General features: G+C 30.6%; 2 protein-coding genes and 1 long non-coding RNA gene across 3 annotated transcripts; 1 reads left to right on the top strand and 2 right to left on the bottom strand.

Annotated features, from left to right (window-relative positions):
* The first annotated feature begins 1,103 nt into the window (after positions 1-1,103).
* On the top strand, positions 1,104-3,303 carry LOC126666314 (pyruvate, phosphate dikinase regulatory protein 2-like). The gene is made up of 3 exons (XM_050359332.2): positions 1,104-1,609; positions 2,200-2,839; positions 2,994-3,303. Exons 1-3 carry the CDS (start codon positions 1,139-1,141, stop codon positions 3,095-3,097), a joined length of 1,215 nt encoding a protein of 404 aa, XP_050215289.1. The 5' UTR covers positions 1,104-1,138; the 3' UTR covers positions 3,098-3,303.
* A 657-nt stretch (positions 3,304-3,960) lies between these two features.
* Positions 3,961-7,228, bottom strand: LOC126666316 (uncharacterized). Its single transcript, XM_050359334.2, has 5 exons — positions 6,786-7,228; positions 6,528-6,707; positions 6,224-6,368; positions 4,545-4,758; positions 3,961-4,450 (listed from the first exon to the last, which is right to left on the bottom strand). Exons 1-5 carry the CDS (start codon positions 6,810-6,812, stop codon positions 4,369-4,371), a joined length of 648 nt encoding a protein of 215 aa, XP_050215291.1. The 5' UTR covers positions 6,813-7,228; the 3' UTR covers positions 3,961-4,368.
* Positions 7,229-15,105: 7,877 nt separating this feature from the next.
* LOC126666317 (uncharacterized) lies at positions 15,106-16,140 on the bottom strand. The gene is made up of 2 exons (XR_007637860.2): positions 15,663-16,140; positions 15,106-15,296 (listed from the first exon to the last, which is right to left on the bottom strand). It is a non-coding gene; the product is annotated as an uncharacterized LOC126666317 (long non-coding RNA).
* Between the last annotated feature and the right edge of the window lie 200 nt (positions 16,141-16,340).

A 16,340-nucleotide genomic window follows, 5' to 3' on the forward strand; every position in this document is an offset into this window, starting at 1 on the left:
TTCGCTTGCACCGTAAAAATCAATTTTTTCATCTTTATGGATGAAATAATACTATTCTCTTTTTAGATCAGATCTAATCGATCAAGATACTAGAATAGAAAATAATTTCTAGATCTAGATCAATATTGGTCAAGAAAGAAATTTTATTCAAAACAACAGAAAAAAATATATTAAAAGCTAAAAAAATTGAATTTATAAGAGATCGGGGTGGTGATTTTTGATTCAAAAATGGCCAAAACCACCTCCCATAAATATGAACAAGAAATAAAAATTTATTAGAGTTTGAGAGGTTTTTTTAAAGAGAGAGAAACGCCTAGGGTTTTTAGATTTCTAATTTTTCTTATTTATATATTTCTCATTTTGTTTATATTTTTTGATATTAAATTTATCATATTTTAATATGCTTATCAAAGGTTTTATTAAAAAAGAAAAACAAATGGTTTTTATTGAAAAATATTGTCGATTAAAATATATATTAATTTTTACTGTCACAAAAATACTGTCTAACTAATAAAGAAATTAATAAAGCTGCCATTTTTGCAGAAATCACTCTGCCCTTAGTAAACGCAGTATTCACCACTGCTAACCGCAATCCGCATCGAACGCCACAGTTAAAAGTAAATTAAAAATTTATTCATCATCAATTATTTTTCACTTTATAAACTTTTAAACTTTTTAAATCTAATTTACCATAAATTGTCCTTCCGCTAAAGAAAAAAAATTTATTTAAAAAAATGTCAATATACTCTTTATTTTCGACTACACATTTCACTCCCTTTCAGTCACACACAACCACTGAAAGTAATCGATAGCTTTGGATCACCCCTGTCGATTTTGGGTATATTTTTTTTTTATATAAATAAGGTACTTTACAAGTCTTGATATTTTTGAAATTCTTTTGTCAAACGGTATTTTTACAATAGAAAAGGTCAATTATTATCTTTTAGAATAATTTAGACAAAATATGGATATTTATGATATTATTCCAAAACAAAATAAGAAATAGAGGACCAACCAATATATCATAAGCCCAAGCTACAGCCCATAGCCCACAGCCCATTTTAATCATAGACAAATGGGCTACGATCGACCAATGATATTCACCCATCACTAACCCAATGATCTCACGATTTACAAAATGGTTTCTTTCCCAGCGGCCAGGCCACCGTCTCTCCCGCCAATACCGCATCAACCACCGCCGCACAACAAGTCCGGCAACCGCAGCAGACTCCATGCCCTCTCCAATTCAGAGAGCTCCCAACAACAACCTCATGCTCAGCCTAGGAAGCTAAAAGGCAGCTCTCAGCTCAACCGCTGGTCCATGGCTCGAGCAATCCGGTCCGGCCGTAAATTAGACCGCTCCGGTCAGCGAACCCAGGTGGCTGAATTACTCGCCCCTCCTCCTCAATGGAAACTGAAAGAAAACACCCAATTGAATGATGATGATAATGAAACTGTTATAGAAGTCCCGAGGGCAGGAAAGTCAATTTACATGATTTCTGACGGAACCGGATGGACGGTGGAGCATTCCGTTAATGCGGCGTTAGGTCAGTTCGAGCATTGCCTTGTCGACCGTGGATGTCCTGTGAATACCCACCTCTTTTCTGGGGTAATTAAATTGTTTTTTTCTTTAATTCAATTTGGATTAATTGCTTAAAAAATCACGAATTTTACCACGTGTTTTGCGTCTTTAATGTGAATTTTTGATTTTGGCACCAACTTTCGGTTTTTTGCAATTTTAAATACTGACCAATTTTGCGTTAGTGTTAATTCCGGTGTACACATGAACATTTTTTTACGGTAAATTGTTCAGTTGGATGTGTTAAATTGTTAAAATTGAAAGTTCATGTTAAATTTGCAAGCGATTAACCCATTCAATTTTGAAAAGTTGGACTATTTGTGAGTTATTTATTTCTTATCCTTTTTTTTAAATCACGAATTTTAGCGTGTTTTGCAAATTTAACACAAATTTTTAATTTTGGCAAATTTAGACACCAACTTTCAGTTTTTTTTTGTAATTTTAGACACCGATCAATTTTCCATTCCGGTGTACACATCTGCATTTTTTAATAGAAAATTGCTCGGTTTTATGTATTAAATTGACAAAATTGAAAGTTCGTGTTAAATTTGGAAGCAATTAAGCAATTCAATTTTGAAAAGTTGCAACATTTATGAGTTAATTTTTGTGTTTTTTCTTAGATTGATGATGCAGAACCATTAATGGAGATTATAAAGCAAGCGGCTAAGGAAGATGCAATGGTGGTCTACACTTTAGCTGATCCTTCAATGGCTCAATCAGCTAAACAAGCTTGTAGGTTATGGGGCTTAACAGCTACTGATATACTCGGTCCGATAACTGAGGCTGTTGCTTCTCATTTAGGCGTTTTGCCTTCCGGTCTTCCTCGTGGAGCTCCGGGGAGGACCTTTCCCCTTTCCGATGAGTACTTTAAACGAATTGAAGCTATTGAATTCACCATCAAGCAGGATGATGGTGCATTGCCTGGAAATTTGCACAAAGCTGATATCATTCTTGCTGGTGTTTCGCGAACCGGAAAAACACCCTTGTCCATTTATCTTGCCCAGAAAGGGTATAAAGTTGCCAATGTGCCTATTGTCATGGGCGTAGAATTGCCTATGAGTCTGTTTGAAGTTGACCCCGAGAAGGTTTTTGGGTTGACCATTAATCCTCTGGTGTTGCAGACGATTAGGAAAGCAAGAGCTAAGAGTCTTGGATTCAATGATGAAATGTGGGGTAGTTATTCGGAAATGGATTTTGTCCGAAAGGAGTTGGATTTTGCTTGCAGAATTTTCGCAGACAATCCTGTATGGCCCGTAATTGGTAATATTCTTTATTCCAAATGGTTACCATTGACATTGCCTTTAAATTATCTAGTCATGCCGAGTCTAACATAATCAAAAAAATGTTATAGCTTTAAGATATGCCACGTAAATATGCAAGTGACTGAATCTTATTGAATGTGTTGCTCGTGCAGAAGTGACAGGTAAAGCTATTGAAGAAACTGCAGCAGTTATATTAAGGCTTTATAATGATAGGAAGCACAAATGTTCAATGCCCCGAATCTCGAAGCTTTACTAGCACGGAAAGTCTATAATCTCAGGTTTGATTATATGAATTGCTGAATCAGTAAGGATTCAGCTGTTCTGAATACCTTATATTGTTAATGATGAAAGGAATATATTCTGAGACAACAGCAAGAGTGTACACTATGTTTACTGTATATATCATAATTCTATACCTTATCACCCATACTATATAGAATCTAATATAAATTTTTATCTCCACTATCTCTGTTATATATAAATATTTTCTAGATTACTCTGCGTGCGCGTGCTTGTATGTTTTTCGCTGTGTATGAATGCATTTGCACATAATGGGCGGATAAAAAGCATGTCTACTATACCTTTTGTGCTTTGTAGATAGTGCCATGTCTTTCTTGTATAGTATATAGTTTTGCCCATATAGTACCTTGCTATTCTGCAACAACTTTTTCTATTTCAATGTTGTTTATGGCGATTTATCATTTGCTCTGCTTCAGTTAAAGCACGCAACTTACCGTCTCTCCTTATGAATGAGCATTCATCATTCTTTACAGGAAACTTAGAACAAGCGAAACACTTAAATATATTCTGTCTACCACATCATCCGTTGATAAAGCCAATAACATATAATCACATCGTGAAATGTGAAATTTTTTAACCCGCTCTATACACGGATGAGCGTGTAAGAAGTTCTCCTTAGAACAAATCTCATCAACTCAAAGTGTAGTTGACTATTTCATATGTTTCAGCCACACATTTATTTGGTAAAAAGGTGGACAATTGGATATCCAGAACTCATTGTTGGAGCATGATCCTCATCTTTTGTGTCACTGGCGACTGCTATAAATGCCATATACAAAACAGGAACTATAAGGTAAAGGAAATTGTAGATTAAAGAGATAAAAAGGTAAGGACCATCTGGTCCTCCACTAAGCTTTATAGGATTGCACTCCAATATCATATTTCCTCTTCCATACATAGAAAACAAAAATATAAGATTCTTTTGTTTGTCACAATGCTGTATGTTCTTGTCTTTCATTTCTAGAGTTTACTAATAATTCCCTCAAAAGCTAGGCACTCCTAAGTTGAATAATGGATGGTCGGTTAGCTTTTCGACATCTTCTAATTTCCCCGTGTTCTGATTGCTTTTCTTTTCCATTGAAATTGTCATCAGAAGAAGCGAATTAAACGCAAAATTAGCTTTGTAACCACCAATTTAAACTCTTCTTTTGTTTCTGTCTTGCATTGTGCTCGAAATGGGGCGCGGTTGTTATTTTCTTTTCTGTGAGAGATAATTTGTAGGTATCATCAATCAAGACCTCCGTCTTCACCACGGAATTTGTGGATTGAAAGAGTGAAGTATATCAGCAACATTGTTCCCATGCTTGATCTGTTAAGAGAAGCAGGAATAGACTCAATTAATGAGCAAGCACTCTAAACCTGTATGTTATAGTTTCTGCTTGTTTTACGGAATGTGAACTTACAAAGTGGCGAAGAAGAAAAGAACTCTTTTGGGATCAACTGTCCACGAAAGTGAAGAACGCTTGAAACTGTTTCTCCTGAAGCCGGACCTACATTCGGTTGGTGATCCATTCATACTTCCCGAAGTAGTAATGGTGATCTGATGATGAACTTGTGCGTTGCTGCTGTTGGGATGGTCCGCGGTCCCGAGCGATGCCTTTTCGGGCATGCTAGAACCTGCTAAAAGAATTTTTCGATTATTTATATTCCAGACAGGAGAAATGTATGTTTTGAGCTAACTATCATTTCACCATCAAAATTCTAATAATGCAATTGCACATGCTTTCAACTAAAGTACAACAACACCAACAAAAGAATGTATATTCAATAATGTAGAGTGCTACTAGTAGCAGCATGATGAATTAATTAAGCCAGATTTGGTTCGATTTACTCTATATAGTTGACCCAGAAGTTTGGTATCAACTCATCTGTCACTGTATTAAATATTGGTCCCCAATAGCACTGATAGAGAATGGGTTTGCCTTACTATCATAAATGTACTATAATGTATAATCTTTAATTAAGATGATTTTATTAAAAAAAAAATTAGGCCAACTCACTCTTTCAATTCAAAATTTTACGACTTTTATCAATTACGACTAAATTTCATATTTATCTTATAAATCAAAAGGTTTATTATATCGATTTTCAAATTAGAATTTAATTTTGCTTTCGTGACATGCCACATATTGTCACATTCTAACACCTTCAAAGAAGGCTCAAGTCGGCTGCACAGCAATGCGTTATTTCTTTTTGTCAACCGAATAACGTTGTGGCATATGATACGTAAGTAAAATTAAGCCCAATTCGAAAATGTACATAATTGCAATGTTTTGAGATATAAATGTAAAAGTTAAGTTTTTTTGTAATAGCTAGTAAATGTCTCAAATGTTTGATTTAGAAAAGAGGTTTGGCCAAAAAATTTAAAACCTCTTTCAATCAAATTTTAGATATATTAGAAGTTCTGTAATTTAAACAACAAATAAAGAGGATTACATTATTTTTATCTTTATCCTCAACAAATAAATGGCTATCTGAAATCACTAAAAGCAGTTAAACTAAAACCGTAACAAAAAAAATAAAATCTACCAACCACAAGATTAGGGTTTCGCAAAAATAGAACCAAACCGAAATCTGAACCAAATCTACAAATTTGGTTCGGTTTACATCTGAACATAAAAAAAAATCAGTTAAATTTTTAGAACAAAGAGTCAACAAAATCAGTTGAACCAGACTAATTCGGTTCAATTTGAAATTTCTAAATTCCCTCAAAATTTGGTTCGGTTTTGAAAAAAAGATAAATTAGTTAGATTAGGGTAGAACTAAATACCTATCAATCTCTACACGATACAGATGAGAAAATAACAGAACAACAACAGTAAAAGTCAGAATATAAGTTAAAAACTGTTAAGAAGTCACAAACAAAACATAAAAATAAAATGTACGTGGCAAAGATCAAAGACGGCCATTTTTAAAATTTATTGTTAATCTGTTAGCTACTGAACCGTATATGCTTAAGCTTAATTATACTATAGGTTAAAATTCAAAATAGTCCGTCTAAAATTTAATATAATTCTGTCTTTATTTCTTGGAAGTTTCATGTTCTTTAACGATACTCTGTCAAATATTAAAATATTTGTACCTCTTGGTGATGATGCAGCAACAATAATGTCCCTATCATTAGGAGAGTGATTAGATATAATCTTTTTATCGCCGCCGCCACCACCGCCGCCGCCTCCTCCGCCACCAACCCGCAGTGACCCTTTTCTGGAAAGGCTTCTCTGCAACTATTTAATCAAGAAAATAAATGTCAAGAAACATTCTTTAACCAATAATTAATTACTAAATTAGAAATTCCATTTAATTGTAATTAACGCAAAGTAATTAACTTGCAACTTAAAAATTCAATCAAAAAATACAGTTCTTGAATTATTATTAAAACTTACAGTGATTCTTGAATTGGAGTTAATATCTTTATTATTGGTAGCAGCATGAGAGAAGCTGGTGCCCATGTCTATAACAAAGTTATCAGATTTCTCAGTTGAGTATTGAAAACCATTTAAATGATCCAAAATAGAAATTTTCTTGGGAGTTCCCATATTTTCTTCTAATCCACCTTCCATATCCTAATCAAAAACAAAAAAAAATGATCAAGAAAATGAAAATATTTAAAAAATATAAACCAAGAAAGCAAAAATACTTACCAACTTTGGATTATCCGCCAATTCCATCACTTTCTCGGGAAAAAGAAATAGTTTATGTAATCAAGAAAATAAAGAAACCACTTTTCCACCGCTTGAATTAAAGAAAATTACAAGAACGTAAGTCAAATTTTATTGGATCATATAGTACAAAAGAAAATCAAGAAAATAAGGAAACAAATATGAAAAGTTGTTCTGATTTTCTTGAATTCAGTTCATTGTAAAAGAGAAATAAAACAAAAAAAGATGAACAAGAAATGTTGGGGATGAACTGACTTTTAACTACTCAGTCTTTTGTCTTGTTAGAAAGAGGTTTTTCAGTTAAATTAATAATTGAGAGAGGAATTCAATTGCATATGTGAAATGGAATTTAAAAGTTTTAGAGTTTTTTTTTAAGTAACAAAGATAGAAATATATAGAGAGAAATGTGAAATGAAAATATGGAGGGTTATTCTTCTGCTGCTGCTGCTGCTATTTATATACGATGAGTTGTTTAATCAATTTTGTTTTTGTTGCTATTTTGGTCATCCAACCCAACTAACCAAAAAAATTGAAGCCTAAATCCATTTTGGATCCCTAAACTATACTATTTCAATTCATTAGATCTCTCAACTGTTATTTGACTTTTTAGGTTTCCAAATTTTCATTTTTTTGATTTATCAGGTCTTTAAATTTTTATTTAATTTCTTCATATTTTTAAACTTTTATTTTTTTGATTCATTAGATCCTTAAACGAAGATCCAATTAAGAACTTAATGAACAAAAAAATAAAATTTTAGGCATCAAATGAATTAAAAAATAAAAATTTAGTGACCCGCGTAAGTCAAATAAAAGTTGAGGGATCTGATGAACTATAAAAACAAAAGTTTAAAAACTTGAGGAAGCCAAATAGAAGTTGAGGGATTCGATGAACCAAAAATTAAAAATATAAGGACTCCAAAATAAATTTAGCCAAAATTGAATGGAACTGAAAATGTTCGGTTTGCTTCATGTATTATAAATTTTAGGCCAAATTCATCTTAAGACTCCTAAAATTTTATCTTTTTGTTTATCTGGTCCTCTTTTAAAGTTTTGTATTCATTAGGTCTTTATATTTCAAGAATTTTATTTAAAAGGTCCTTCTTCGGACACCGCATGTGTGTTCAATTTCCGTTGCCGTTACCACGTGAAAAAATGATTAAGTGAGTTTGAGTTAATATGTTAAGTTTTTTTTATTCAATAGGTCCATTTTATTTTAAATTTTTATTTATCTGATCCTTTTAATTTCAAATTTTTGTTTATCTAGTTCTTATTTAAATTTTTGTTTATCTGGAATCTCTTCAAATTCGGCCTCACGCGCGTTTCACAGCGAATGTACTACACACTCCTTTTTCATCCAAAAAGGACGGCTAATAATTAGCCATGGCCCCTGACTTTAGGGGTACCTTATAACAAACCCCCTGATAAAAAAACGATCAGTAAACCCCCTGATCTTTGTGGCGGTGCCACCTAAACCCCCTAAACCCCAAATATGACAAAAATACCCCTGACGCAGTCTTTTTCAGTCAACTGTCATTTTTTTTAAAAATCTGACGGCGCCACGTCAGCGAAATACCTTAAAAATTTTAAACACCCAAAATACCCCTAATTTAATTTAGAAAAAGAAATAAAAACAAATCAATCCAATTTAAACTATTTGATTAACCACAATAACCAACCCTACCACCAACACCATCCAACCACCGCCGCCACCCCAACCGCCGCAACCCCAACCACCGCCGGAAAATTTTCCGGTCATCTTCTCCGAGATGACCGAAAAATTTTCTGGTCATCCTCAAGAACCGGATCTGTCCTTGAGGATAAAGAACAATTATTTTTTTATTTCAGTGAAACTGAAAACCGAAATTCGAACTGAAATTTATCTTAAAATTTGGTTTAGTTTGTAATTTCTAAAAAGCCAATCAATTTTAACATTTTTACTTTCAACCCGAGTTATTGCACATCCCTAATTTTGTTTAGAGTGGAGATCATAAGGTCTCATGCCAATGTTAAGCTGCAATTTTTCTGATCTTACAGGTGTATAATATATTTGTTCACCGGCCAGTGTTAAGCAAGTTCATATCAAATTAAGCGCTCTTCTCCTTTTTAATTATTAAAAGAAAAAAAAGTTTAAATTGGGTTCGAATTTGTTTTAGATATAATATTTATTATCTAAACTCAATTTTTATTTTATATTTATGCGGATCAAACAAAGCATTATTAGAATTATATGAAATTTTATTTATTATAAAAGCTTAATGTGAAAAATAAAATTCTAGGCTGGGTTCAAGAGATAGAGAGAAATATCTCTTTTATTTAGATATATCAATTTCTTGATTTTGAAAAATATCGATTTAAATCAAACACATAATAATTCATGTTCTGTTCAAATGTAAATCAAATACATAATAATTCATGTTCTGTAGTTTTGCAATAATATTTTTCGTATATGTTTTTGGAATTATACATAATGGATGTGAAGAATAATAAACAATAATGAATATCAATTTTAGTTCTTAATAATTATTGATTATTAATAAAAAAATGAAACATTATTCCTCAGCTACAAGGCCGACATCCCCAGAGAAGCAAATACTCTCGTGGTGACAAGTGTTTTTTTTTTTTTTATGGAAATTAAACTGTTTGGAAATCTTAGTGGAACCCCTATGAAATATAATTGGTGTTAAATCATATGATGAAATAAAATAAAATCTTATGAAACTATTATTTTGGGGGGGTCCTAAGTTTTGTATATGACAATCAGTTGGTGGATTGTCTTGTTCTATGTTTTGTTTCATATTATTGATGTCACAAGTTCTTATAAATTTGTCTATTCGAATTAATTCATTCCGTCTTGTCTTTGTTGTAGGGTTCGAACCACAGTCTCATTTTGTCCTTCAATTATTTTGCAACGTCTCTTTTAGTCCTTGAAACCCTAATACCTAGGTAATAGGTTCAAAGTGCATGCATATTGACATATTTAGTAAATAATTGAATTGTTTGGTGTGTTATTTGGATTCTAATTGCATGAGAGTGATTTAATTTTAGGTCTAATAAAAAAAAACTAGTACTATAAGCATAGCTGTCTCTCTCTTTTGAAAAACCTCTGAAACTCTAATAATTTTTTTTCTTGTTTATTTGGGAGGTGGTTTTTTGGTCACTTTTAGCCAAAAAATCACCTCCCCAATCTATAAAATCCAGTTTTTATCTTTAATTTTGATTAAAATTTCTTTCTTGGCCAATTTAGTCTAGACCTAAAAATAAATTTCTACCCTAGTATATTAATTGGGATTAGATCTGATCTAATCGAAATTAAGAGTAGTTTTTTTCATCTTTAAAGATGAAATTGTTTTTTGCGGTGCAAACGACTTAGATCTCTGAAACATTTAGAGTCGCCATCTTACGACAGATTTCTAACTATGAACTAGAGGCGGTTCGAGTTTTGGAGTTGATTAATGAGGAAGGTGTTTCTGTGGATGTTGCTTTAACGGTGGCTCAAGCGATGCAGAACCATCGAGATCAATAATCACTTAATATGGAACGTTCAGAGATTAGACTCTTCTAGAACATTCCGGAAGTTGTGCGAGCATGTTAATAAAATCAGGCCTAATTTTTTTGGATGACCCGCTTGGTGGTTAGAAAAGTTCTAGTCGATGACTGTAATTTTTTACAGTTTTCATCATCTCTTTTAGAATAGTTCACACAATGTGTTGAGGAATCGTTCATCTGTAATTTTTATTATTATTAATAAAAGTTTTAGCCTTTGAGAAAAAAAATGATATTAAAAAGTCAAACTTTTTCTTATTTTTTCTAATTTATTCAATTTAATCAATTCACTGGAAATCTGTCTAACTTTAAAATTGATTTAGTTGTATCTGTGTGTTAATTCAATGTGTAATTAAAATCAAAATTGAAAAGAAAAAAAAAGTTAATCGGAAAAGCATATAACTTGAATAAATCACTTTCAAAAAAATATATAATTGATTTTGAAAAATGTGAACGGATTTCCAACTATTTAACTAAATTGATATAGATTTATAATTTTTAGAAAGATTTGGATATATTTCAAAAAGTCTTAAGAATTTGATTTTTTTTTTCATTACTAGACTTTTAATTTTTATGGGAAATACATGTAAGATGATGTACGGATAAAAGAATCGAAGAAAAACATAAAAAAAACAAAAAGAAATTAACAACGAACATTTTACTGGAGAATATATTTTGAGAAAATAACACATGTCAATTCTAAAATGGCTAAATAGTTAAAAAATGATATTTTATTTTTTTATAATTTTATTCATTTTTTTAAGTCTATCATAATTTAATAATTTTATTATAAAGTTATCTAATATTATTCAATCAATTGTATTAACCTTTTAGCTTTTAATTTTCACTCTCTTTAAACTTTTGTTCTTTCCTTCAGTATAGAAAGTTTCTTTTCCTTTTATTTGTTGGGAGGATGGGAAAGGGTATTTTTGATCTTCATTAGAAAATCATCTTTTTTCCGTCCAAACTGATATTTAATTTCAAGTTTTTTTGTTAAATAATTTCTGTGAAATGGAATCTTATCTTGTGTTTGAATAAATTTTTGTAAGAGTAATTTTAGTTTGCACGTTGATTTTTTTGGATTATTCAAATAATTTTAGTGATTATTCGGGCTTGTTATTTAAATTTCTGAAGATCTTCGCACGAACGAAACTGTGTTCATCGTTGAGAGTCAAGACGACATTTTTAGCGAGATTTATGCTCTTAATTTTTTTTCCGATTATTTTTTTTATTTGTATTTTGGTTATTTCTGAGTATTTGTTCTTAAATTTGAAAGATCATATGTTTAATTCTTATAATACGATTTTTTTTATCTTACATGTTAATCATCATCAATTGATTCTATTTTTGAAAGAAAAAAAACCTTTCAGCTCTTAAAAATTTATTTTCAATTAACGTTTTATATTAATTCTTTGTTTAGCAAAACATATTATTTTATAATTACAAAATCCAACTTCTAATCTTAAAAAATCAAAAACAACTATAAAATTTAACTATCAACTATTTATCTTTTAGTATTTGGAGTGAAAAGAAGCAAATTTGAAATTGATAATGAACAAAAAAAAGTAAATGAGTATCGTAACAAGGTGAATGATTTGTACAATTAATTAAATAAATTTTGAGAAAAATTGTTAAATTAAGATAAATTTTAAAACTTTATTTTTTTGGATAAATTTTACAAGATCAAAAATATTTGGCTTTTTTGAACGCTAGGCTTTTTAAAAATACATATTTTTATTTTTTTTAGTATTTTATTGTGGTTATAATTATCAAACAAAATTTTAAATTCAATATTTTAAATTTATTTTTTAGCAATTAAATTTTCAATTTTATAAAACTGAAAATTTTAAAACACCGTATACTCAATGAAAATCAGAAACATTATTTAACTAAATACGCTTCATGTTTTACATTTTCTTTTAAGGCCTCTTTAAATAAGTACCAATAAAAAGGTAAAATATTCTCAAAAATACAACGTCAAAGTTTGTTAACTTTTTGTAATATAAAAAATACGTTTTCGGTTAACCGACAGTAAACTAACATGTTACTAACTGTATATTAAAAAATAATTTATATTTTAAATGCACAATTTCAATTTATTAAAAAAAATTAAAGATATATTACAAACTTAGTTAACTATTAGTTTATCAACGGTTTACTAGAAGTCTAATAACAGTGTACCAAAAATAAAATTAATAATTTTTTAGAAAGTACAATTTGTTTAAAATACACAACTCAAGTTTACCAACAGTTTATCAATTATATTCAAAATAAAATTATATTACAAGTTAACCAACAGTTTATCCAAGATTAACCATTGGTTAACCGATGGCCATACCATTACAGATACACAATTGAAAAAAAAAAAATCAGAAGCATCATTGCTAAACAACCAACAGTTTACTCAAGGTTAACCAACTATTATCACAACTCAGATATGATGTCGCCAACAAACTCTCCATTTTCTTCTCCTTCTTTAACGGCGTCTTTTTCTAGCTCTTTTACATAAACAAGCCAGCACCTTAAAAATTGCCACCGTCGTGCATCCCGACGTTGTCCCTCCGGCCACCTAGCCTAACCGCTTTGTTTTGTCTCTGTTTGTTGTGATTTTCTCCGACGATTTGCATGCGCCTTCTTTAATTGATAACAGAGACTGCATCTTGCCGGAAAATTAGTGTTTGGATTGAAAGAAAATGAAGGAAAATTAGAGCAATGATGAGAGTAGGTTTTATTTGACTGGAACCCAAACGCACCACCGCAGATTCCACCATCGCGATCTCCAGTTCGCCGCTGGATCTGTGACATTCACGTTTGTCGCCGGATCTTCCATATCCTCCACGACCACCACCGTCACCAAGGCCTGTAAAGCCTCTACCTCTGGGTGGTCTCATGGTTCAATTTGTCAATGAGTTAAAATAGTTAGGGCTTGTTGATTTAGAAATTGTAGTATTTGATTTACCAGTGGTATGTTTTGTTTTTTTTTTGGGTGAGATAAAGAAGATGTTTTTATGTATTAGGGTCTGTTGATTTAGCACACGGATCCTTTTTTGTAATTTGAAAAGTCTAAAATTTAAAAGAGAAAAGTTAAAATTCTAATTTAGATAATTTATGTTGTATTTTTCAATTTTGAAAGTGTTGGGCGTAATGTTGAGAATATTTTAGCCTTTAGCTGTATTTTGTGTAATTAACTCTTCTTTTCGAGGAGATATTTAAATTCCTAATTAATATCTTGTGCTCTTGAATATGCCTATAATCGCTCATTTACCAAATTAATGAGTAAATACAATTAATGTTGCTATAGAGAGATTTTTAAATAGACTCAGTCTACCACGTTAAACGTAAAATAGCCTATTACATTATGACACGTCATTAAAATAGTGGCACTATCGTTAAATTACTTTTTTTTTGTATTTTTTAATAGTAATATTACCATTATTTGAATATAATACTCAAATATGGGCTAAAAGTAGGTTAATTAGTCAAACTAATATGCTGCTACTTTTTTTCTTTATTTATAATTATACTTAAGTTGATTAAACAAAGAGATTGCACATGATCTCAACATTCAACAATCCTTATAATACGCTAAGCCTCCATCCTTAAAATTGTAGTGCTCCTAAAGTGTTATTGTGGCTGCATTAAATTATAATATTAATTGGTATAGAATATGCATAAATTAATATAAAATAAAAAGTAACATTGACACATTTAAATATTCATAAGCTTAGAGTTATTCCACTATCAAGCTGGAATTTAATTACTATTGAACAAAACTTTATGTTTTATGCAACATGCGTCTATGCTTAAAATAATATAAAACGAATAGATGATGGAATTAATATATGATCGATAATTAAGTTAATTGATTACGTACCAATAAACATGATAAAATGATAGAGAATTTTAGATGAGATGGTATCTTGACCAAATTAAGAACATATTAATGAAATTAAGGGCAGGATTTGTGCTAAATTAATCTCTTTGATTTTGGAATGCAACTCTAGTTAAAACTTAATACTAAACATTTTGAAATTACTCATCAATTTATCAACTAAATTTATTTTAGACATATTCTGTCCACCAAATAATTACAAACTTAGTTGAATTTCACATCATAATTAAATTTTTTATTTTAGTTTGTTTTGATATAACAATTGACTTTGTTGATATATACACCAATTGCACAGGTAAAGTCAATTTACAAAAAAATCAATTTTAGAACTGTTTTAATTTATTGATTCCATAATTTCTGCCTAATAATAATTTAATATTCGTTTGCTTGATAATGTATTAATTAGTTTACTTTATCCTTAACCATACAAATATGGTAAGAACGATCATGAACTTCAGCGCTTGTCGTTGGAGCTTTTCTTTGATAAGGTGTTGGAGATAACATTATATTTTTGAATAAATTACATCAGTGATATCTGAATTTTTTAAATCTTATATTATGGTGTCTCAACTTTTAGTTTTTCAAAATTAATAAATTTTTTTAAATATATCAAATTAGTGTTTTTATCCACTTCTGATCACCCGATTACTTAGGGGTGAGCACGGTTCGGTTCGGTTCGGTTCGGTGTGCAAAATCTAAAAACCGAACCAAACCACCCCTATAAAATTAAAAACCAAACCACCTACTTCGGTCTCGGTTTTTTTTGGTTCGGTTCACCGAAAATATCGGTTTTCCCGGTTTGGTTCGGTCGGTTAACCGATTTAAAAATACAAAACTCTATTAACAAAACCAAATCAGAAAAAAAAATTTATATAATTACATATATTGATATTTTGATATATTCTTTTTATATTTTATTCATTAGATCTGAAATTAATTAACAAACAAAATTAACTTAATTAATTTTCACTTCGATTCATACAGGATTCAACAATAAATTTAAACAGAAGACATTAAATCAACTTTGTCCATGCTCCAAGCATCCAGACTGATTTATCCTGCAAATCATAACAATAAAATGGTTTAGTTAAAATCTGTAATCAAAACGGAAAACAACAAATATATAGTAAACATCCAAGAAATTACCAAAGATAACTAAGAACTACCCTAAGAAATTAGATATACGGAGAAATACCTAGAAAAGCCAATAAATTAACCAAATTTTTTATAAATTTCAAATAAACAAAAGATTAAACACAGGTTATTATACGATATACATTCAAAAAATTACCTTAAAATATCAAGAAATTTATTTTCGATTCCACTTCAATAATAAACAACAAAATAAATGTGAAAAGTTGGATCTATGGAAAAAACGAAACGATAAAAAAATATATAAATAACAATAAATTTGGTCGGTTTACCTATTAAAGTTCATTTATTACTTCCGTTGGTTAAAATTTTGCGAAAAATACCGAGAATCCATTAAAAGAAAGATGAAGAGAAAGATGAGACAGAAGAAATTTTACACGGTAAGAACAACGGCTAAGATCTGTTGAGATGAGAGAAAGAAATGTTGAAATGAGAGAATTGAGAGAAGAAAAGAGAGGATGAGGTGAGGAGAGAAGAGAGAAGGCTGAGATGAGGAGAGGGGAAAAAGGCTGCGGATAGATTAGGTTAGAAAATTAGGGTTTTTTTCTTTAGAGTGACTATTTATAGTACCAATGTATACATAAATAAAACTACGTCGTATAGCTTCGGTTTTTTCGGTTCGGTTCGGTGACCGAACCTTAAAACCAAACCAAAACCGAAAACCGTAACTTTTATAAATTCTAAACCAAATCAAACCGTTTTAACCACATATTTTTCGGTTCGGTTTTTTTCGGTTCGGTTTGACCCGGTTTTTCGGTTCGACTCGGTTTTTGCTCACCCCTACGATTACTAATGAGACCAAAAATAATTGTTAAACTTATTGATGTAGTTTGACATTTTAATTTTCTATATATAAGTTTATCATTGGCCACATAATTATTACTTCCTCCGGTTCATAATATTAGTCGCATTTGGCCATTTTACATAAATTAAGAAAATAATAAATATGT

Source organism: Mercurialis annua, linkage group LG1-X (genome assembly GCF_937616625.2).
Source record: "Mercurialis annua linkage group LG1-X, ddMerAnnu1.2, whole genome shotgun sequence".
In the NCBI taxonomy this organism is placed as follows: domain Eukaryota; kingdom Viridiplantae; phylum Streptophyta; class Magnoliopsida; order Malpighiales; family Euphorbiaceae; genus Mercurialis; species Mercurialis annua.